General features: G+C 48.0%; 4 protein-coding genes across 7 annotated transcripts; 2 read left to right on the top strand and 2 right to left on the bottom strand.

The window, feature by feature from the left end:
• The first annotated feature begins 197 nt into the window (after positions 1-197).
• PFN1 (profilin 1) lies at positions 198-3,679 on the top strand. The gene is made up of 3 exons (XM_072641331.1): positions 198-1,141; positions 2,871-3,063; positions 3,314-3,679. The coding sequence occupies exons 1-3, from the start codon at positions 1,010-1,012 to the stop codon at positions 3,409-3,411; spliced, it is 423 nt and encodes a 140-aa protein (XP_072497432.1). The 5' UTR covers positions 198-1,009; the 3' UTR covers positions 3,412-3,679.
• Positions 3,680-3,964: 285 nt separating this feature from the next.
• On the bottom strand, positions 3,965-8,717 carry RNF167 (ring finger protein 167). 4 transcript variants are annotated; one of them, XM_072641328.1, is made up of 10 exons: positions 8,543-8,717; positions 7,873-8,019; positions 7,480-7,560; positions 6,489-6,614; positions 6,320-6,407; positions 6,129-6,219; positions 5,570-5,675; positions 5,291-5,384; positions 4,454-4,534; positions 3,965-4,370 (listed from the first exon to the last, which is right to left on the bottom strand). In XM_072641328.1, exons 3-10 carry the CDS (start codon positions 7,537-7,539, stop codon positions 4,114-4,116), a joined length of 903 nt encoding a protein of 300 aa, XP_072497429.1. In that variant the 5' UTR covers positions 7,540-7,560; positions 7,873-8,019; positions 8,543-8,717; the 3' UTR covers positions 3,965-4,113. The 4 variants fall into 4 exon arrangements, with proteins under 4 accessions (XP_072497429.1, XP_072497426.1, XP_072497427.1 ...); XM_072641325.1 differs by having other exon boundaries at positions 7,898-8,019; XM_072641326.1 differs by having other exon boundaries at positions 7,898-8,019; positions 8,335-8,602.
• Positions 8,718-8,968: 251 nt separating this feature from the next.
• Positions 8,969-12,767, top strand: SLC25A11 (solute carrier family 25 member 11). The gene is made up of 8 exons (XM_072641324.1): positions 8,969-9,234; positions 9,707-9,859; positions 10,077-10,283; positions 10,616-10,706; positions 10,807-10,897; positions 11,006-11,105; positions 11,440-11,491; positions 11,695-12,767. The coding sequence occupies exons 1-8, from the start codon at positions 8,969-8,971 to the stop codon at positions 11,848-11,850; spliced, it is 1,116 nt and encodes a 371-aa protein (XP_072497425.1). The 3' UTR covers positions 11,851-12,767.
• Positions 12,768-15,347: 2,580 nt separating this feature from the next.
• On the bottom strand, positions 15,348-18,330 carry GP1BA (glycoprotein Ib platelet subunit alpha). The gene is made up of 2 exons (XM_072641317.1): positions 18,203-18,330; positions 15,348-17,665 (listed from the first exon to the last, which is right to left on the bottom strand). Exons 1-2 carry the CDS (start codon positions 18,227-18,229, stop codon positions 15,437-15,439), a joined length of 2,256 nt encoding a protein of 751 aa, XP_072497418.1. The 5' UTR covers positions 18,230-18,330; the 3' UTR covers positions 15,348-15,436.
• Between the last annotated feature and the right edge of the window lie 3,983 nt (positions 18,331-22,313).

Genomic DNA, 22,313 nt, shown 5'->3' with positions numbered 1-22,313 from the left:
CCCACGCCCTCGCGGCTCGTCCCTCCCCGCCTGGGGCTTCCTCCGGTCTCGGCCGGCCCGCTCAGCCTCCAAGCCGGCGGCAGGGGAAGGGAAGGGGAGCTCTGGGTGGGGCTCTCGTCCCGCCGAAAGCGGAGGGATATAGAGACGGGAGAGCGGGTGCAGCCTGCTCGCGGTGGGGAAGTGCACATGTTCCCAAAGGGGCAGTGGAGGAGCCTAGTAAGCCTTCCTCTCCCTCCACTTTCCCTCCGCCTTGAGAGAAAATAAAAGACTGCACTGGCGGGAGAAGGGAGCGGGGAACCCGGGACGAGACACGTTTCCTTCCCTCCCCGGTTAAAAAAAAAAACCCGAGCCTGCGTAAGCCCGCGCAGGCGCAGCGGCGACCCCCAATTTCCACTTCCACGAGCCCCACCCCTTTACTGCCCGCTGGGGAGGAGACTTTTGCTTCCATCCCTGCCCGCCTCGCCCAGCCCTCCCTAAGTTCCGGCTCTTCCCGGGCCTTCGAGCGCATGCGATGGGGGCTGGGGCAGAAAAAGTGTTAAAAATTTAACCCGGTTCGTGCCAGGCCTTCCCTCGATTTGCATCATTTGGGGCTTGCCTAGTCCCCGTTTTCACCGTCCTCGTCCCCTACCGGAGTTTGATTTGTCCCCTAAAATGCCACTAACCGCCTAACCCTAACCCGACGCCCGCTCCCGCCCAGAGGCCCTTTCATTGCACTCAGCAAATTTGGCTACTGAGAAGGGGGGAAGGAGGGGGGGAATTTTAAAAATTGTTATTTGCGAAGTTTTTGCTCGCGAGGGGGAGGGGGAAGAAGAGGCGGCCCCGCCTCCACTGTCGTTTGCAAAAAAAAAAAAAAAGGAGGGGGGAGGGGGGAGGAGGAGCAGCGGGACGAGCAGGAAGCAGAGCTAAAGGCAGCAGAGAGAACGGAGCTGCGAGTCTGGACGGCAGCGCGTGTTCCGAGCTCTCCGCCACCCCCTGCCCGCAGTAGCAGCAGAGCCAGACCGCCAGCGCTATGGCCGGTTGGAACGCCTACATCGACAACCTCATGGCGGACGGGACCTGTCAGGACGCGGCCATAGTCGGCTATAAGGACTCGCCCTCGGTCTGGGCCGCCGTCCCCGGGAAAACCTTCGCCAATATCACGGTATACGGAAAGGGAGCGAGCTGGGGCCTGGAGGCTGTTGGGGGGGAAAACGTTCGTTTCGTGGTGCATTTGGAGGTTCGGCCGGGTTTTTTGTTTGTTTTTTGTGTTTTTAATTTCAGGGCTGGTGGGGGGATGGGGCAGCTGAGGGTGAGGAGCGGAACAGCCGGACCGATGGGGGGCCGGAGGGTCGGTTTGGCCGAGAAATGTCGGCCAGGCTGGGCGCTGAGAGGGTGTGAGTGAATCTGGGTAGTTGTGGGGACGCCTGGGTGCCGCGCGGGAGACGCTGGCGCTGGGCTAACGGGACGAGGGGCAGAGAAGTGGTTTCCCATCTTCCCTCTTCTCCAAGGCCTGGCTTTCACCCATCACCACATTTTCCTTTGACTTTCTGCGCCGAGGCCTTTACATGGATTCTCAGGTTGCATTGCAAGCCCGCCCTCCCCCCTTGACCGTTTTTTCCCCAAATTCCTGGGACTCCCGCTCCATGGTCGTTCCAGCACCACCACGGTTCTGAGGGAGGGCGTTACATCCGGGGCACAGGGCGGGGAGGGGCGCCAGCCGCCCGGTTCATCGGACACTTCCGCCTCCCTCAGGGCGGGGCGGGGTGGATGGGAGATTTCCCCCTTAACCTTTTTTTAAGGGGATGGCGGGGCGCCCCTCCACTTCCGGTTGCATGCTTACGTGCCCCCACTCGTTCCACCATTGTTCGCCCCCCGGGGGGGAGGAAGAGAAGGAAGCCCGGGCTCCTGGAGCTTCTTGGTGCCTCAGGGCTGCTCCCGGCCCGGCCCTCTTCTCCCAGGGCATGGCCACTCCCAGCACCACCTTACCAGCTTCCCCTCGGCCCCCATAGTTCCCCATGGCCCTGCTCCTTTGGGGTCCGTGGGTAAATTTCCGTGAAGGAATTCATCTCCACTTCCCCCGTTCGGTTTTAACGTCTGGAGTGGGGTTGGACAAGGAAGTTTTGGGGAAGTTTGGCTGGAGGTGGGGGGATGGAATAGGGAGTCATAAAGGTCAGAGGGCTCTCTCCCCAGTTTAGTTTGCCCGGAAGTGGGGAGGGGGAGCGGAAGTTTGAAGTGGGGATTTCCGGGAGCTCAGTGGCCGGATGTGGGGTTGGTGGGGTGTGGGGGATGTATAGGGGAGAGAGGGTGCTTGAAGTTCTTTTTGATGTGAGAGGTCTACCACCTCCATGGGATTGGCACCACCACTACCAAAAAAAAGTTTTCTGATTGCAGTAGAGTTGCGGGATTCGTTGGGCTCCCACCCTAGTTGTCATCTGGGCCCCAAACCACCAACTAATGTTCTCAGACCCAGGAATCCAGGGCCCCCACTCTGAGCTTGGCTGAGTCTTTGCCCAAATAAGGGCATAGCAGCTTTGTTCCATCCCCGGCCCCTCCTCCTCTGCTTCTGCTTTCCTGAGGGGAAAAAGCCATGTGCTTTGATATACCCTCATCTTTCACTGACTCTTGGCTCTCCTGCTTTTCGTCTGAACAATTTTATAGTGAATTTTGAGCTGACTCTCCTAATCTTTTAACTCTTTGGGGGAGAATGGTGAAGAGGGGTCATTGAAATAAGTTCTTAAGAAATAATACGTTTAAAATCCGTTTAAATTCAGACCCAAACTTACTTGAAAGAATTACCCACACAAATGGGCAGGGGGAGGAATGGGAGAAAGCCACAGTTCTTAGGTTTTTAACTTCACTTCCATACGTGCCTTCCTTCTTCCATGCTATAGCCAGCTGAAGTAGCTGTATTGGTTGGCAAAGACCGTTCAACTTTCTTCGTAAATGGGCTGACACTTGGGGGCCAGAAATGTTCGGTGATCAGGGATTCGCTGCTAATAGATGGAGAGTACACCATGGACCTTCGTACAAAGAGCACTGGGGGTGCTCCCACCTTCAACCTCACTGTTACCATGACTGCCAAGAGTAAGTTGTGACTCCTTTAGTCCTTAATCTTGAAGGCAAAATGTTTAATGCAGGTGGTGTGTTTAAAGTATATTGTTAGATAAATACTGACTGAGATTTCTTTTTCTGATGAGAGTATTTCACTTCCTTAGCTTTTTCATCTCCTATTTTCCCACCTAGCATAGTGTGAGATGTTACAAGGGACATTGCTTGGGAATACTTGGTTCCAGGTGGTGGGAGTACTCAAATCTTCCTTTTCTTCTGTTCTTAGCGCTAGTCCTGCTGATGGGGAAGGAAGGTATCCACGGGGGAATGATCAACAAGAAGTGTTATGAAATGGCTTCTCACCTTCGACGCTCTCAATACTGACCCTCCTTGCCCCCCCCCTTCTTCCCCAGGCTTCTGCACCATTTCCCTCACCATTGTTTTTTTGGGCCATTCCCCCCACCCACTTGTTGCTGCCAAAACTACACCTGGGGGGGTCCAGGTTGGATGGACAGGTGCCCCCCCCTTTCCTTTTGAACCTCCTTCCTGTGTGTAGTTGGGAAGACTTTTTTTTTTTTTTTTGAAAAAAATTTTGTTGGTTTTTTTTCTGGAAACTTATATTGGAATATGAATAAAAGATTCTACTAATAAAGATGTGTGTGATGAGGACTGGGATCTGCCAAGACAGGGAGAATTCCAAGAGCTGGCACTGCCATTTGTAGGCTCCAGGGAAAAACAAAACTGTTCAGGAATGTGCCTCTGCAGTCCTGGGAGGTTCCAAGTCTTAGCTGTTTGAAAACTTCTCCAAAGGGTTGGGTGCCTCTTCCCCCTTGTAGAAGACTGGAGCCTCCTAGTGATCAATAGCCATGGAAGGCTACTTGTCATTTCTGCCTGCCTGCCATTCTCCCCTCCACTCAAGAAAAACAACTAGACGAGATTTTTGTGGGGGAAGGGGTCCCAAGAAAGACCCCACCCCTGGTCCAGAAACAAAGCAATTTTATTAACCCAATAGTGAAAATCTTCAGATGTAGAAGGGGAAGGACCTGGCCCTAGCCCAGGAAATCCTCAGGAAGGTGTGAATTCAGGTCAGACTAGGAGAGCCGAGGAGGATGGGGAGGCAGAAGGTTCTTCAGGAAGGGTAGGAGAGAGGGCACCAAAGGAGGGTGGGAGGGTGGTAGAGGGGCCTAGGAGGGGGGTCCGCTCAGAGACTGGGTTCCCACTGTCCCCATCTTCCTCTGCTTCCTGCTCTTCTTCCCCAGGTTCTTGGTGAACTGGCTGCTTGCATATTGGGCAAGTCTTCCGGGTTTGGGTGAGCCAGGGGTCCACACAGTGGCTATGATAGGCTAGGAAAAGACCAAGACAGAAATGGGTCATATAAGAAGGGGAAATAGGGGAATGGCACCCTTGGGAGCAGAGGATTCCTCACCATGAGCACAGGGTAGTATCCTCAGCTTGTCCCCATCCTCATATTCTTCCAGGCAGATGGCACAGACATCGTATTCATCACCTAGTTAGAAGAATGAGATGAAGGCCCCTACTCAGCCTATCACAAACCTGATTCTAGTTTAAGGGTTATTAAGCTCTTTTGTGTTATGAGTCTCCTTCCATTCTTAGAATGTTTTGTGCGTTTGCATAAAAGTACATATGAAACCAATTGTGTTGAAAAAGTTATCAAAATATCCTTTAAAACGCCAGGTTAAGGATCTCTGTTTTAAGTGTTTTCTGTAACTAAATCCAGCTATACAAATTCAAGAGTAAAAAGTCCCTGCAATGTGTTGCTTAATTCAACTTAATCCAACTCAATCTACCTGGTCTCTCTACCTTCCAATCCTAATCACTTTTTTAAAAAACAAATATGGAAACTAGAGGCCAGGAAAGAGAAAAAGATTTGTCCAAAGTCAATGGTACAACCCAATGCAGAAAACAAACGAATATGATAGGAGAGCAAGAAGTGATGGGAACGAAGGGATCAAGCCTGCAAGGGGTAGAGGTGAGGGGAAGTGGTTTGGAGGAGGGAAGATGAGCAGAAATGGGGAAGGAAGGGCCAGGCCTCAGCTCTAGCCTTATATGGACACTAGGCCTGAGGATTTGCGTTTTTCTTGCTTTTTCCCCTTCTCTCTTTCACCCTTACTCTGATCTATGGAGCCTTTCTTGCCTTTCATCTCTTATTTCCTGACACTGAGACCCAGAACTTGATAGTGTTTGGACCTGCCCACCCCTGCCTCCTGCCTGTATGGAAGGTCATCCCGGAACCCTGCCTCACCCTTCTGATAGTTATGGGTGGGAATCTGTTTCAGCTGCTCTTTGCTCAGTCGGTTCCTTTGGAGCCGCTTCCGGTGCTGTATGCATCGAACTACCTGGCGGGGGAGAGGAGAGACGCTACCTGGCAGAACAAAGGAGAGGAACCCAACCTGGGAACATTAAAAAAGCTGGACCAGTTCGATCCAGTCTTCCTCTCCCCTCATGGAGTTGGTGTGATTTCCCAAACTATGCCTCTTTCCCAAACCCCTGGAAAAACAGACCTTGCCCAAAGTTAACTCACCAGCACAGCCCCCATGGCCAGAACCAGCAGGCCCACAACCCCAGTGAAGGGAATGAGGTAATAGCCTAGAGGGAAGGTGTTGTCTGGGACCAGCAAGACTCGGGCCCTAGGAAGGGACAAAGGGAGGGAGGGGTCAGAGAGCCCAGCAATAAGGGGCATTCAAGGACTGGAGGCATGGGAAAAGGAAGGGAAATAAAAACTCAAGCACAAAAGCTCATATTTCTCTAACACTTTATGGTTTACAAAACTTCCTCACAACAAACCCGTGGCATAGGCAATACAAGTTGCCTACTTCTATTTTACAAATGAGGAAACAGGCTCAGACAGACATGCTACAGCCATAGAGCTTAAGCAAACTCATGAGTCCTGTGCCCTTCCTAGCAAAGTTTTGTGACTCACATGGTATGCCAGACTGAGATAAAAGAATAATTATGGGGGGGGGGGAAGGAGAGACACAAGGTGGAGAGGAAAATAGTGAATGAAAAGATCGGGTGGGAAAAGGAGATTAGGAACACACCAGATATGAATCAGGATTGAGGACAGGGAAGACAAATCATACCCCTTGTCGTAGACATAGAGGGAGCGCAGGTACTCTGAGCTTGTCTCTCCCACAAACACTGATGGGATCCAGATCTGCTGCTGAATTTCCTCTGCAGGAATGGGACTGTCATACCAGGGACTCAGGCATCCCCACCTCCTCTCACCTCCCCCCACCCCAAGGACTTGGGTGCTCAGGTACCCAACTCTTACCACTATTCCACACCATGTTCAAAAGTTCATTGGAATTCACATTGTAGACTATAGCTGCTCTGTACCCAGCCTTTTGGGCATTTAGAACCTGAGAGGATGAAGGGGAGTCACGGTAACAACCACCCAATCACTCTAAATTCCTTCCACAATCCCCATTCCCATTCCCCACCTTGAGATCAAAGTTGCAGTCAAATCTCCGAAGCAGGGCAATAAAGGCAGAACCATTGGCAGGAGCAAGAGGTGGAGGATTGATAGGACTACAGGCATTGGCAGGATGAGCCTCAACTAGGAACCCCTGGGGGGAGGGAATAAGATTAGGTGCTCTTCCTGCCTCCATGGATCCAAAAATCCCTACCCTTTATCTCCTCCAGGCAGCAAGAGACACAAGTTAATTAGAAACATCCAATTCTAAACCAAAGTTTCTTTAGAATAATGATCCCAAACTCTCCAGTAAGATTCCTCCACAGTTGAGAACCCTCTCCCCTAACAACTACTTTCTTCTCCCACTTTAGCCTCTAGTGTACCCTGCTCTCCACGCTTCACAACCATCTGACTCCAAGCTTTCTTCAAGATAAGCTTTTGCTCAGGATATTTACCTTGAAATACTATTCACTCTCATAGGAAGTAATCTTCAGTTATAAACTCTCTTCCCTCTCCCACATACAAACCATCAATCTCTCCAATCTAGCACCAATTAAATATATTCCGCCATAAAGTTCTGATATGCTGCTATATAGTTCTAACTATAAAATATGGAAAAGCACCTTGTTGATCACGTATTTTAGGGCTTAATTTTGTGTCTCGGATCTTTTGAAAGTCTGGTGAAGCCTTCTCAGAACAATGTTTTTAAAATGAATAAAATGAAATGCATAAAATTACAAAAAGATTCAATGGTAAAGTCATCAAAATATGAGAAAAAAATTCATGAACCCCAAGTTAAGAACCCCTGACCTAGTCTAACCCTTTCACTTTACAGATGAGAATACTGAGTCACAGAAGTGATTTGCCCAATGTCACAGGTGCAAAGTAACAAATTCAGGTTTCTAAACTAGAACTTTTCAGTAGAGTTGCAGTCCTTTTCCCATTATATCACTAAGCTTACTGTTCACCTAGCCCTTCTTACCCCCTTGATCCAAACTTCCAGAGGATAAGCAACTTACCAGGAGCCCTTCTTGGCTCAGGGAAGCCCCAAATAGGGCTGGAAGATCTTCAAAGTCCATGCTGCTATTGTGGTCCGAAGTCTGGGAACATAAGACTTACTGCTTCCCTTTGTCCCCGCTGAAACCCTGCTCCCTCCCTTCCTCTCCCTTCACCAATTCTAATATTGGATATATATAATTTAGAACTGGAAGGGGAATTAGTCCAAACCTCTCATTTAGCAAATGAAAAAACTTGAGGCCCAAAGGTGGGAAGTAATTAACACAATGGTAGTAACTGCTGGAGAGTTCAGGTCCTTTGGTTCCCAATCTAGTATTATTCCTAACACCCACGGAGTAAGAAAAGGTTGGGGATCCACTTTGCGTAGGGAACCTGTTGTCCTAAGCTCAGCTCACCCTGGGCCCAGGTCCCCAGACTCACGGCTCGGATGAGCCCCCAAGTGGGGGTGATCCCCCATAGCACGGTGACCATTAGCACAGGGAACGGAAAGGCCTCAGGACGCATGGTGGCAGCAGCAGCCGCAGGTTGGGGAGGACGGGGTCCTGCAGCCAAAAAGAGAACGGAGTTCTGTTCGAGCGCCCCACGCCCACCCCACAAACCCCAAATGTATCCCACCCCGGCCAAGTAATCTAATCTTTCACCCAGCCCGAACTCCCCATGGTATTGGGCGGGAGGGGGGAGAGGAGAGATGGGGAGATGACAGTTCTGAACCAGGTGGGGCAGTAGGGGTCTCTAGGTCCACTCAAGTTTTGTGGTTTGTGGGTAAAAGGGGGGGAACCCAATGATAAGAGGAACTTCCGGTAAAGGAAAGAAGCCACAAGGAGCACTTCCGGACCTGCAGGATCCCCCCGCCTTACCCCTTAAAAGGGACTTCCGGCCCCCGACACCTGGGCCCAGGGGACATCAAAAGTGGGCCAGCGGGTTAAAGCAGAAAATGAGGGCGACAAGGACAGCTGCACATGTGGAGGAAGCCTAGGTGCCCAAAGAAACCTCCTGCAAAGTCCTTCCCATTCTACTGGGAAGATTTCCGCTCCCGCTGCCCCCGGTGATTCCCAGTTTACAAACCTCTACTCCCTCCCAGGGCTGCTGGCGCCGCCGCCGCTACCTCAGGTTCATTTAAGTCTCGCGAGATCTTCCTCACTTCCCCCGTCCTCCAAACACTAAAGCCAATTGTCGCGAGAATCTTCCTCGTCACTCCCCGGCTTCCTAGATCTCACGAGATTTCCCCCACTTTCTCTCATGCCCCGGGGCCTCCGTACTAATGATGCCCATGTGGTATCCGCACGTTTGTTTCGGTTTACCCCGTTCGATCTCTCTCTCTCTGTCTCTCTCCCTTTATTCACGACCCTCTCCACGAACCTCAAACCCACTCCCACTCCCAACATTATCCTCTAAGCTCCGCCTCCATTCCTGCGCTTCACTATTCTGGTTCCGTCCTCTCTCCGGTCGCCTCTTTGTGCGCCTGCGTGCCAACCTCCCGCTGAAGTGGTGATGGGGCTGACCCCGGGGTTTGGGGAGGAGGCGGGGCTGTCTGGGCTGTCTGGGCTGGTGGAGAGAGCTCACGCAAGGACGCGTGCGCGCGCACGCAGTGTCACCTTGGGTGCGTGGGGGGGGCGCGCGCTCGCGACTCCCTGGTGTAGCTGGGCATTAGTGGAGATGGCGGCGGCGGCGGCGGCACCTCCGGGGGGCAGCGAGGTGACTTTGAAGCCCCGCACGTCCCCCAAATCGGTCAAGTTCTTGTTCGGGGGCCTGGCCGGGTAAGCGTTCTCCTCCCCACCCATCTACCGGCCCGGGCTGGAAGCTAAGCGCTTCTCCGGACCGACGAGGCTGCACTCGGGGGCGGCCTCGGGGCAGCGCGGACGTTGCTCCCGGCCCATCCCCCCCCCGCCGCCCCTGCGCCGCACGGCCCCCATTGCACGGTGGCCCCGGACTGCCTGACGTGTGGCCCTCCTTCACGGAGCCCCCGTCACACCTCCATCCCTTCTCTGGCCTTCGGGCCTGCAGATCCCCGGGTCATTGCAACCCGCCGTGCCGCCCCGAGCGCAGCGCGACCCCCTGGCCTGGCCCAGCCAATCTCTGGAAAGTTGCGTGAACACTTAACCCGAATTCGGACCTCGGTTGGCACCCATGGCCCGTCCACTTTTACGTGGTGCCCGTCTGAGCACCCGAGGCACCCGGGATGGAGATTGTGAGGGTCCGTCTCTGAGCCCCCTTCTTCCCCCACCTCAGGATGGGGGCCACTGTTTTTGTGCAGCCTCTAGACCTGGTGAAGAACCGAATGCAGCTGAGTGGGGAAGGGGCCAAGACCCGTGAATACAAGACCAGCTTCCACGCCCTCACCAGCATCCTGAGGAATGAAGGGCTAAGGGGCATCTACACAGGGTAATTCTAGGACTGGGGACCTGGGAGTTAGAGGTCTGGGCCTTTGGGGAAAGGAAGGGGGCAGGCACTGTAGGTGAGGCATGAGGACTAGCAGCTGTGTGGCACCATGCCCAGCCCTTCTCTCCAAACTATGAGAAGGAAGGGCCAGGGAAGGGGTTTTCCCTTTCCCATTGGGCTTTGATTCTGGAGTGCCTGACCTGCTTTCACCTTCCATCAGGCTGTCTGCCGGGCTCCTTCGCCAGGCAACCTACACAACAACTCGCCTTGGCATTTACACTGTTCTCTTTGAGCGCCTGACTGGGGCAGATGGGACACCCCCTGGCTTCTTGCTGAAGGCTGTGATTGGCATGACAGCAGGTGCTACAGGAGCCTTTGTGGGAACACCTGCTGAAGTTGCCCTGATTCGAATGACTGCTGATGGTCGGTGAGTCATGCCTAAATCCTCCCTAAGGACCTAGGACCCCATCCTCTCTCTGGGCCATTAGCCTGAAAAAAACCAGTCAATTAGCAATCAGGAGGCACAAGTTCTAGTTTCACTACTTCCCCTCCAATTTTGGGGCAAGTCAGTTTATTTCTCTGAACTGGTAAAATGAGGGAATTGACTTTTTGGCTCTGAAGTGCTGTGATTCTTTGTAATGCAAAGAGAATGGCATTATCAGTTGGTAACTCTTGGTTTTTTCCTTCATGACCTTAGCTCTTTCCAGATCCTCTCTCCTGTCATCCTCTCCCATTTTCACCATTACTCACTTTCTGCAGGTTGCCCCCGGATCAGCGTAGAGGCTACAAGAATGTTTTTGATGCACTCTTGAGGATTACCCGGGAAGAGGGGGTCCCTACCCTTTGGAGGGTGAGTGGAAGAGGCTTGATGATTAGGGGGGAGCATGGAAAGGGGAGGGGGTCCAAAAGGAAGTAGGGGGCTGACACATTCCTTTTTCTCTTAATGCTAGGGTTGTATCCCTACCATGGCTAGAGCTGTTGTTGTCAATGCCGCCCAGCTTGCTTCCTATTCACAGTCTAAACAGTTTCTCTTGGATTCGGGTGAGCCCCAGACCTTCCCCACCCACCTGAGCATCTGGTCCCCAGTCCTTCGTGCTCCAGTCATTCCAAGGATTTAAACTGACACATCTTTTTCCCCTGCCACTATAGGTTACTTCTCTGACAACATCTTCTGTCATTTCTGCGCCAGTATGATCAGTGGGCTGGTCACCACAGCAGCCTCTATGCCTGTGGACATTGTTAAAACCAGGTGGGCTCAGAGTCTCTAAGAGAAAGGGGGAAGGATGTCTGGGTTTTCACATATGCACTTAACATTGTTCAGATGGAGGAAATGGTAGCTCAGTAGGACAGCAAACCATACTATTTTTTGAGCTCTGGACTTGGAGTCAAGAAGACCTGGTCTCTTTTCTTCATTTTTCTCTATTTGTAATATGGTAAAATGAAACTAGAAAACTTTAAAGGGCTATTCTTATTTTAAATCTATCATCAAAGATTGTAAGCCTTGGTCTCATTCCATCCCACCTAGGCCCCAGCTTTCCCCACAGCTCTAACCTGTTATTTACCCCTCCTTGTATTCACCTCAGGATCCAGAATATGCGAATGATTGATGGGAAGCCTGAGTATAAGAATGGACTGGTAAGAATTTGGGGAATTCAGAGAAGTTATTCACCTATCTCTTCTTTATAATAAGCTAATATTATGTAAAACATCTGATCTGTATTCATCCGTGGACCTAGGCCTGGGAATCTTCATATTTGGGTCCTTTGGTTGGAACTGTGTAGGTGGGGAGAGGTTGGTGTTCCTCTCATCCTCCAAGCCCACCCCTTGTTCCTTGACAGGATGTGCTGGTGAAGGTCATTCGATATGAAGGATTCTTCAGCCTCTGGAAGGGATTCACTCCCTACTATGCCCGGCTTGGCCCCCATACTGTCCTCACCTTTATTTTCCTGGAGCAGATGAACAAAGCTTACAAGAAGCTCTTTCTCAGTGGTTGAGGAGCCTCAAAGGTGCCTGAGGACCAGGAGGACATGGCTCCAGGAATGGGGATCTGAGGGGTCCCTACCATGCCACACCCCCATGAGCTTCAGTTCTCCCAGCCCTTACCATACATTCACCTTCCAAAGGGGATGTCTGGATTCTGTCCTCCTCAGCTTCCCATTCTATTTATTTCCCCCATCTCCATTCTTCCCCCCCCCCCATGTGGTTTCTCCTGATATAAAGGACTTTGATCTGTCCCCTGCTCCAGCTTGGACTCTACTTCCCTTTTCCTGTGGCCTCTAGGTTCCCCCCAAAGATCCTGGGACTTTTCTTCATAACTCTTGGAACCTCTACCCCAGAACACCCCATGGAGGAGGGAGGAGGATAAAGAGGGCCTGGCAGAAGCAACATTTTGGATAATTTTAAGTTCCATGGAACAGTTGACTGATAGAGTATTTCTGCTTGCTTCCCAAGCAGGGAAACTAAGTTAGTAGGAGACAAAAGAGGAAGGAAGCAGAGGAGCTAGAACAGAGGAGAGTGCCTATGTAGGCAGGGAGGCCTCATGGTAAAGTAGAATACTTCTTTTAGTCCCCATCCCCAGCAAAGGACCTAGTAAATGCCTAGTAAGAGACAGGTTGAAATTTGGTGTCTGCTCAGCTTCCACACTGATCAAGACCAGGGCCCCTCCATACTCCACGTGTTTCCTCATTTCTGTTGTAACAAGTGACAGTTATAAGGAAGTAAGAGGTAGGAAAAGAGAGCTGTTTGCCCCTACTGTGTGCTTGGATACTCTATCCTCCCTCAGCCTGAGGAAAGGGGCTGCTTTGATTGATCAGGTTCCTGAGGAACAGGTTGTCTATGCCTTTTTTTTTTATCTTAAAAATTATGGTAAAAATACACGATGATTTTATGAAAATATATTTAACTATGGTAAGGGATTTGTCATTACTTCGACTTTTTTGGGGGTCATGAAAACATTCTGCACTTCTTATATTCCCTTTTGTTGGGAGCTGGAGTGGGAGATGGATGTCCCTTGAAAGGGCTGAAGCCCAAATGCTGCAAAGGAAGAATGTGGGAGACAAATTGACTTAGCAGTCTGAAGGGAGGGTGGATGGGACAAGTGAGCAATATTAGTAGAGTCAGTGAATGGGGACCAGTCTTTCTAGTGAGCACTGATGAACGCCTCCCTGTTTGGAGACAGACAAGTTGCTACTGGTGGGGGGCCCGGATAATCTATTCAGGGAAATAATATGCAGCATCGGGGGGGGAACAGGGACTTAAATCCAACTCTGTAAATTGGGATTTACAAAGATAAAGGAAAGGGGAGATATAAGATGTGTTTTGGGAACAAGGAAGCAGGTAACCTAGCTATCTGGTTGTGGGGGGGTGGGAAGGGTCATTTAGGGGAGTAAGAGAGTGAAGTGCAACAGGTCCTTGGATTTGGAATTAGGATCAGGTTTCAGATTCTACCTCTGCTGCTTACTACCTGTAATGATCTTGGGTAAGTCACTGGGCTTTGAGTTTCTTCATTTATGAATGGTTTGCTAGATGGCTTAAGCTGGAAAGGTTGAGTTGAGGTCAAGTTGTTCAAGTTTACATCTAGACTCTCACTCTTCTGCTAGGTTAGGATTATCAACATTTTAATGGTATAAGCAAATCAAAGTAATGACATCTGTTTTGAAGGGACCTTGGAGCACATCCAGTTCAACGCTCATGTTATAGAGGAGGAAATTAAGAGCTAGACAGGGAAAGTAAACTCCATAGTCATGCAATGGCAGACACTAGAATCCAAGTCTCTAGATTCCAGGACAGTGCTTTTGATGCATTTGTACCATTTGCATCATTTGGGCCCTTTGATGTAACCTGAACCTTTCTCTGGCTCTAACACTTTCTTAATACCCACTCCAAGATGGAGATAGGGAGCAGTAGGCTCTGCTAGGACCAGGAAGGCAAAGAAACCCAAAGTATGGGAAAGGAACAGTCCCAACAAAAATGGTGATGGATGTTCAACAGACCCCATTGGCATTGGGGGAAGGGAGTAAATATTCCACTGAGTTAAAAACAAAGCATAAGCTTAAAACCAGCTGTGTGACCTCAAGCACATTACTTGATCTCAGGGTATCAGTTTTCACATTTGTAAAATGAGATTGGATTCAGTGATCTTACAGGCCCCTTCTAGCTCTGATGTTCTGTGGGTATTACTAATAATGTCGGAGAAAGCATTCTATGCTATGGTCAGTTGGGAAGTAAGGTAAACAGGCATAAAAGATGAATGGTGGGGTAGCATCTTCTGGCCTTTTATCTGTAAAAGATAAATATTTGTTGGGTTTTTTGCAATTGCAAAATGTGAAGGTGTAAATGTGAATATGATCATTGGCTACTTAACCCATAGGCAAACTAAAATTAACAAAGATGGTCATTGAAGGGTCTTTAAGAGTAGAGAGGACAAACTTTTTTAATATTAACCCTTTTAAAACCTGTGATGTGTCAGGTTTGAACCTGGTGAGTCATTCCATAGTAAAGATATTCCATAGTAAAGAGACTTTCATATTTTTAACCTGGATGACTTTGAGGATGGTATTTCCTTTGGCATTGAATAGTGAAGTCAAATAGAGGTGGGTGGAAGGCTTGGGGAGATTGAGATTTGTCTGGATTTTGAAATTTTGAGTTTGAAGTGGTGGGAGACCCAAGAAGAGGTGTCTTGAAAGGTTGGAGATGTGGGGCTGATGCTCAGGAGACAGTTTTTGAGTTGAAATTCTAAATACTTGTTCCATTTATGCTGGGTGCTGGGAAAAGAGGTTAGGTGTTGGGAAAGAAGATGACTCAAGGAAAGGAGAAAGGTCTGTGTTGGAACTCATTTGGGAAGGTAACTGGAGGCGAAAGTCTTTCCAGGAGATAAAATATTTGAGATTTTGGGGAATAGGAAGTTAGCACTGGAGGACCCTGGGGTTGCAGGAGAACAATCTACCTATTTTCCTCTTCCCCAAAGGATTCCACTTGGGGATGGGGGTATTCCACCAAGACATTGTGATATAGAGTTTCCTCTACATCAAGAGCATCAAGAGAGTTCCATGACTCAAACTTAAGAAAAAGCTAAACTTTTTTGCAATTAAAAAACATTAATGCATGTGACCCAGAAGTTTAGTCTTTTCCCTCCTAATACTGTGCCCCATATCTGTTTCCTCCAATGCTTTCCCCCTATCCCTGGGTTGGTCTTCTTTGCCACTATCTCTGATTCCTGCTTTGTTACCCACTTGAACCCCTCTCCAACTATTTTTGGAACATCTCTCCTTGAATGTCCCACCACCACTTCAGATAAAAAAAATTGTGGTGATGAGGAGAGGGAAAGTGGCAATGTAGGTCCTCCTACCCCACCAGTATATCATAACACTCCCAAGACCCCAAATCTTTCCCTCCCCACTCCTATCCAGTACACACAATAAGAACTGATTACTGGAAGAAATTTTTATTATGGGTTCAGATACTGCCTCTAAATTTCAGAAGATCATGCCACATCCACACTTAATCTTTCCCAAGTCATTCAGGGTACTAGATTCTGTTTAGGAAGCTGAACACGACAGGGTTTGTTTATAGGAGCACTTCTCAGAGGCTGTGACCTGAATACCTGATGTTGACTGACCCCAGCAGGTCTTCCCCTCTACCCAGGCTTATGGCCGATGGCTTCCTCTTCAGAGTCAGAGGTCCCACTCTGCCATTAGACCTTACCCAGAGAAAGAGTCTGGTACGGAAGGAGGGTATTAATCCCTCAAGAGAAAGAAGGTAAGCTCTAGGGATTATCACCTCCTTTCCCTTAAGGAATTCCAGGTGGACCGTAGCCCATGGTTTAGGGATGTGTTCCATAAAGGCATGGGTCCTTGGCAGGTGAGGTGGGGGCTGGGCAAGAGCTAAGAGGAGAATGAGAACAATGGAAGAGACCAGAACCCAAGCTATTCCAAAGATGTAGAACCTCAGAGAGAGAAGGCAGCAGGAGATGGAAAGGGGAGAGGAGGAGTCGCTGGGATCACCTAAGCTTTCTAGAGCCACAGCTTCATTTGGTGGGAGAATGTTGGACTTCATGAGGGTTAAAGTTGAAGAGAGACTGGGGAAGCTAACAGGCGTGGAAGAAATATGTGCAGTGGAATTTGTGGATGGAGATGGGACAAGTTCTGGGGTGCTTTGGAGCATGGTTTCTTCTGAGGTTACTGGGAATGTGGTGGCTTCTAGAGAGGTTGGGAATCTGGTTGTTTCCAGATTTTCTGAGAATGTAATGGGTTCTGGGGTGGTCTGGACTGTGGTAGCTTCTGAGGAGATCAGGAACTTAGCGAGTTCTGGCATTGTTGAAAACACAGTAGTTTCTGGGCTGTTAAGAAATATGGTGGACCTTTGGGTATTTGGGGAGGTGCTTTTTTCTAAGGTTACTGGGAATGTGGTGGCTTCCAGAGAGGTTGGGAACCTAGTTTCCAGATTCTTTGAGAATGCAGTGGGTTTTGGGGTGATCTGGAATGTGGTAGCTTCTGAGGAGATCAGGAACTTAGCGAGTTCTGGCATTGTTGGAAACGTAGTTTCTGGGCTGTTAAGGAATATAGTGGAACTTTGGGTATTTGGAGAGGTGCTTTTTTCTAAGGTTACTGGGAATATGGTGGTTTCTAGAGAGGCTGGGAAGCTAGTTTCCAGATTTTCTGAGAATGTAATGGGTTCTGGGGTGGTCTGGAGTGTGGTAGCTTCTGAGGAGATCAGGAACTTAGTGAGTTCTGGCATTAGTGGAAACCCACTAGTTTCTGGGCTGTTAAGGAATATGGTGGACGTTTGGGTATCTGGGAATGAGGTTATTGGGGATGTAATGAGTTCTGTCATGGTCCTTTCTGAGCTACTAAGGACTGTGGAATGCTCCAAGGAAATGGTGGTAAGTTTATGATCCAGGAACCCTGTCATAGTTACCCCATCATACCCATCATAACTGTCATAATCATAATCCCCAATGACGGGACAGTTCGCAGAGAAGGTGTAGACAGGTGTCCTAGAGGGAATCTTACACTCTACACTCCTCACGTTTGGAGTCATGACCTTGACATCTACACCTTCCTTCCAGACATAGACATTACCCTGATTTTCCTGTAGCCAATGACGTAGGTATCGAAGTTCACAGTCGCAGTTCCATGGATTGGAATGGAGGAAAACATAAGGCAAGAGATGATCCCCGAAGAAGCCAACGGGAAGGACAGAGAGCTGGTTATTCTGTAAGAAGAGGGTGTTTAGATTTTCGAGACCTTTCAACAGGTCTGCTGACAGATGTTCTAGGTAATTGTTTGCCAGGTTCAGCTTCTGCAGTTTGGGTGTTGCTTTCAAAAAGTTTGGGGGCAGACTCCTCAGCTTGTTGTCTTGAAGGTAGAGGTTCTCTAAGAAATCCAGACCAGTCAGGGCTTCTGGAGACAGAGACTCTAGGGCATTTCTGGAGAGGTCAAGCAATGTGAGAGAGGGGAGAAAGTGCCCTAGCTGGGGAAGAGTCTTTAGGTCATTATCAGAGAGATCCAAGTTTGAGAGGAGTGGAAGTTTCCCATCTGCCACCAGGATACTCATATTATTTTTAGCTAAGTTGAGCTCAGTGAGTTGGGTTAGAAGACTAAGGGAAGAAGTTAAGAAGGATTTCAGAGCATTGTTCTGAAGGAAGAGGATGTTAGTATCTGGGGGCAGCTTCGATGGCACAGACTTCAGACCAAGGGATTCACAGTTGGTTTCCAGCTTGCTACCCACTTTATGAGTCTCACAGGGAGTTTGGGAATAGGAGCGGCCCAGGAGGAGGAGGAGGAGGAGAAGTAAGAGTAGCCTGGGGTCCTGTGGAAGGGGAAAAGGGAGTGTGGTGATTACTTCCCTATTCTTTCACATTCCAGATTTTACAAGAACCCAGGACCAAACCCACCCAGTCTCCTGACTTTTCACCCCCTCCCATTCCCAGGCTCCTAATTCCCTTCCTACCCCCTGCTGGGCAAAAATGTCTCCCAATCTCTCCCTTCTTATTCCTCTCCATTTGATCCTCCCAAAGACTCAAGTGTCCAGTCCCTTGACCCCATAGTCTCTTCAGGACCCAGGTATCTGTCCCTAAGTCTCTCTATACTATTTTCTCAACCCTTGTTTACCCCCAAAGGACTCAAGTGTCTTCTTCCTCTGACGCCTATTTCTCATCTCCCTAGTTAACCCCACTAGCCCCCTTGAATCTTTCCAGAATCACTTTCCACCACTTTAGTCAACTGGCTCTTTGCTACTACCACCACCCTCAATCCACCAGACTGAAAAATTGATCCCTCCTCAGCCCCAGCTAGGTCAATGTTCCTTTTCAGTCCTCAGGTATGACCTTTCTCTCCCACTACTCACCATTTCCCATGAGCTCTTCAAATTCATAGTTCCTACCAGGAGCAGTATACCTCTATCTGCTCACCCTACAGAGAGGCAAGATGCTTTACTTTGGGTAAGAACAGGAAGGTGGATGAAGAGAGGGGAGGAAATGCTGACTTGATAGGAGTCCCCGGTTTTCAAAAGGAGGGAGGAATCCAGACAGAACCCTTATCATCTACTCTCACAGTTTCCTTTCCCCATATCCTCCATTCCCCAACCCTTTTCCCAGAGTTCTGAGTCCAAGGGGCCTATATCTGGGAAGTGAGGGGTAAGGAGTAGGGACAGTGGGCAATATTGTAAGGGTGGCTTTATTAAGTTAGGCAGCTACCCATTTTCCTTCCCACAAGACTTCTTTACCTGTTTTTTAATGGTAAGAGCTACTTCATTTACCCCTGTGGTTTGGTAGCTCAATATTCTAACTGGGAGTTATTTGAGATAAACACACAAACACATACATACACCATGTTGATAGTGGGTTAGGGAAAATACAGAGCCAGAGGAGTTCCCCTACCATCTCTGATGGGGTACTTGTGCTTGGACCCCAATTCTAAGATCATATTACTCCCTAGCTTCAAAACACTATCCCTGACAGTTTTCTCCCCAACCCAAAGACACTGCCTAGCAATAACTCATGAGTGGGCCCCAGTAAGACAAACTGCCTTTCTCCATCACAAGAACAAGCTGACCTCTGAAGAAATTCTCTTGTAAAAACAGGACTATCTTATAATCACAGAATTATCATGAATTGATTCCCAAAGTTATCATATTCAATCCAGAGGTCAAGCTATACATATCAACTCTCAAAGCTATCTTGCTACAGATGTATCAAACCAAAAATATACCCCCGACAATCCCCTTTCCCCTGGTTTCCAGCAGCGAATGAGGCCTGTGACCAAGGTTGTAAGTTATCACCTAATTAGTATATCTCCCAGATAATCCATACTTTTCATATATTACCTTTAGCATCATTCTTGTTAAGTTGCAAATTCCTTAAGGAGCTCTGCCCACTGTAACAGCATAAGAGTAAACCTTTGCCACCTTGACTTAAAGAATGCTTGAGTCTGGAAATTCATTCTAGATGATCCTCTCCTGTACATCAGTCCTTGGAGGGGTCCATGAACCTCTCAACCTCATCACCCCCATAAGATTGAAAGGCTACCGTGTTGAACTCGGAGGGGCTGGAGGCATCTAAAGGTTACCACAAGTCAAGGCAAGTGGTATGGAGTGCCCTCTTGGGTAAATCCTCACTCAAAGATAAATTAGAACGTAATAATAGTTGTCTTCTCATATCCTATTGCCTGCCATAGACACAGGAAAGCATTAGTTGGCCTCAGCATACATTTGAAAATGAGGAACTCTCATGTAAGTGCCAACAAAGAGTTTAAAAACGGGACCCACATAGAATACCCACTGATGCACCCTTCCCTTCTGCTCCTACATCCTTGATGGCTCCAAAACTTATTCTATGTCTATTGGCTTTCAATTCCCAATGATTCATCTCTCTCTGATTACCACCTGTCCTAGGACAGTACTAGGAAGAATACTATTACCAAGAGACACTAAAGTTTTTGTAATTCTCTAGGGGAAGTCGTTAGCTCTGCTGGCTCTGCTGCCTCTTACTGAGGTAGAATCTCTCTCCCTAGTTCTATTCAGATTCACTGATTTCCCTAGAGTTCTGTCAGCACTGGTAATAACAGAACATAGGACAAAGACTCACAGCTGCTAGTTTTTTTCCTAGAAAAGGGGAATGAATTGTGGCAATGTGAGGAGGGAGAACAGAGGCATTAGTAACAAGATACCTCTTGAATTCAGATCCAGGCAAGTCGCTTAACCCATGTTTGCCCTCAGTTTCTTCAACTGTGAAATGGGGACAATAATAGCACTTACCTTCCAGGGTTATGAGAATGAAGAGAGATAATATTTGTAAAATTCTTAGCACAGTGCCCAGCAAATACTAGGTATTTATAAATATTTGTTTCCTTTCCTCCCCTCACCCCACCATAAAACCAAGACATTCTCCCATAGATATGCATAGAATTTGTGTTCTCACACAAAGTATACCTGTAGTTAGGCATATAGGGATAGCCAAGGAAATTCACTTTTGGTGCTGCAGGGCCCCCAGTGTCCTTAGGGTATCCTCAGTACTGTTCCTCCCTAGACATGGTGTCTCTGCTGGGCAGGTCGCTCAGCTGGGCTTCTTCTCTGCACTTAAATTTTTAACTCTCATGGCTGATTCCCTCTCAACTCCATAGATGAACTTTGTGGGCCTTTTCTTTGGGGAATGTTGATCAAGTTGCTTTGCCACAAGATGACATTAATGCTGGGGCAATGGGCGAAGACAGAGATCCCTTCCCTAAAGTCTAGAACTTCCTCCAAAGCCAGGTTCTCTCTCCTCCTTCAAAAGCTAGATTGTTCTCTCATAGACTCTTCTGGACTGCTCAGACCAAATGTCTTACAATTGACAGGACAATGAAGTCTCAAATCATTCCTTAGAGAGTATGCCTTGCTTTTTAAATGCTGCCAGGGTCCTGGCTGATCATGTAGCCAGCCAATGAGTCTTATGATTCCATCAAAAAGTTGATTAAAGAACTCTTTAACTTATCCTAAAGGAGTAACAAAGCATAGACACTTAACATTTCCTTTAAGACCTTGTCCCTGTTACTGACAAAACAGAGTGATGACTGGTTACAAAATGGAGTTGATTTGGTATGGAATTGAGAAAATCAGTTAGATTCTATCTCATGAACACTAACTCCATCTTGTGCTGTCACATGTATTATCCTCCATATTGTTGTTTGCAAGTCATCCATGAAAAATTAGATGGTATGAGCCTTCTGTTGTTTCATACATGCAGTAATTACTCAGCATCTCTCAGTTCTGGGAAAAGAAAGATCCTGAAACCCACTCCCAACTCAACTGAAACTCTTCCCCAATCCCAACTTAAAAAGCCCCTAATCTTTCCTCCAGTTAAAAATCAGATTGCCTAATTTTGTATCCTGTTAGTTGTTTTATTTTAATTAATTGCTCTTATTTGATTAATTGTTTTGAATACATAAGGTCTTTGGACTGACTAGAGAGTCTGTTGACCCATTTACTACGTCTATTTTGCTAATAAATCATATAGCTTGGATTGTTTCCTCAGTTGTTATTAATTATCCACCATACTACCTGCCCTTTATATCTTATAATTTCTTCTTGGGAGTTAGAAGAACTCAACTCATGAAGAATCCCCTGAGTAACTGGTGACTATACCTGAAAATATATTCTTCAAGCATCCCCTTTTTTCCAGGAAGAGGGAAGTATGGTGTATCATCAGTCTTTGGAAGTCATGATTGTTCATTCTCCACATTGTCCCAGGTTCTGAAGTCTTTATATTACTGTCATCATTGTGTGATGACTCACTTTTCTCTTCCTCCCAGATCCTTAGTGGTTCTAAGACTTATTCTACTATATCTACTGGCTTTTGACTCATTTTAGGTGATTTATCTTTCTCTGATTACCACCTCTCCTATGAATCTGTTTGATCTAGGTAGCTAAGGTCATCATACAAATCTTAGTTTTGGATTTCTGTCCAAGATGACTACCTGAATCAGAGTCAGCCTGCCCAGTTCCCACATACCTCCTCCAGCAAAATCATGAAGTTCACACCAGATCAAAGAAGAATTAAGAAGTTACAAAAAGTAACTTATTCTGTAAGAGGATCAACCAGAAGCCCAAATAACTTGAACTCACCAGCAAAGCTAGTATCATTGTTGATGACAGACAGAACAGGGATATGTATAGAGGACAGGGACACATATGACACACAAGGCTCTATGTCCTGATGTGGTAAAAGCTGAAGGCTTTTCTGAGAAAGCTCCAGGTTAGGGACCTTGGAAGCACAATGAGTAATGACTGCCATGGCTGAAAAACCAGGATAGCCCAAGTCCAGGGGCTATAAGACCCTGAAATGCCAGAGAGGGCCCTTAAGATCCCATATTCTGAACCCCCAAAATCTAGAGAGGTAGAAGTCAACATAAGAATCTAGATGATGCAGGTTCATCATTTGCCCTCAAAAGTGCATCAGGACTCAAAGCTCCAATTCATGAAC

Source organism: Notamacropus eugenii, chromosome 2 (genome assembly GCF_028372415.1).
Source record: "Notamacropus eugenii isolate mMacEug1 chromosome 2, mMacEug1.pri_v2, whole genome shotgun sequence".
Classification (NCBI taxonomy): domain Eukaryota; kingdom Metazoa; phylum Chordata; class Mammalia; order Diprotodontia; family Macropodidae; genus Notamacropus; species Notamacropus eugenii.
The sequence above is the reverse complement of the archived record's forward strand: the minus strand, read 5'-3'. Positions and strand labels throughout refer to the sequence as shown.

What these genes read in the sequence shown, in the direction of transcription:
- RNF167 (XM_072641325.1), bottom strand. Translation starts at nt 7,981, where the DNA reads ATGCGTCCTGAGGCCTTTCCGTTCCCTGTGCTAATGGTCACCGTGCTA. An exon ending in ACTGCAACTTTGATCTCAAG is followed by an intron (nt 6,408 to 6,488) that starts GTGGGGAATGGG and finishes TCATCCTCTCAG; the next exon opens with GTTCTAAATGCCCAAAAGGC. An exon ending in CACCCATAACTATCAGAAGG is followed by an intron (nt 4,535 to 5,290) that starts GTGAGGCAGGGT and finishes TCTTCTAACTAG; the next exon opens with GTGATGAATACGATGTCTGT.
- SLC25A11 (XM_072641324.1), top strand. Translation starts at nt 8,969, where the DNA reads ATGGGGCTGACCCCGGGGTTTGGGGAGGAGGCGGGGCTGTCTGGGCTG. An exon ending in CTAAGGGGCATCTACACAGG is followed by an intron (nt 9,860 to 10,076) that starts GTAATTCTAGGA and finishes ACCTTCCATCAG; the next exon opens with GCTGTCTGCCGGGCTCCTTC. An exon ending in GGGTCCCTACCCTTTGGAGG is followed by an intron (nt 10,707 to 10,806) that starts GTGAGTGGAAGA and finishes TCTTAATGCTAG; the next exon opens with GGTTGTATCCCTACCATGGC.
- PFN1 (XM_072641331.1), top strand. Translation starts at nt 1,010, where the DNA reads ATGGCCGGTTGGAACGCCTACATCGACAACCTCATGGCGGACGGGACC. An exon ending in AAACCTTCGCCAATATCACG is followed by an intron (nt 1,142 to 2,870) that starts GTATACGGAAAG and finishes TCCATGCTATAG; the next exon opens with CCAGCTGAAGTAGCTGTATT. An exon ending in TGTTACCATGACTGCCAAGA is followed by an intron (nt 3,064 to 3,313) that starts GTAAGTTGTGAC and finishes TTCTGTTCTTAG; the next exon opens with CGCTAGTCCTGCTGATGGGG.
- GP1BA (XM_072641317.1), bottom strand. Translation starts at nt 18,229, where the DNA reads ATGAATTTGAAGAGCTCATGGGAAATG. An exon ending in TGAAGAGCTCATGGGAAATG is followed by an intron (nt 17,666 to 18,202) that starts GTGAGTAGTGGG and finishes CCCCTTCCACAG; the next exon opens with GACCCCAGGCTACTCTTACT.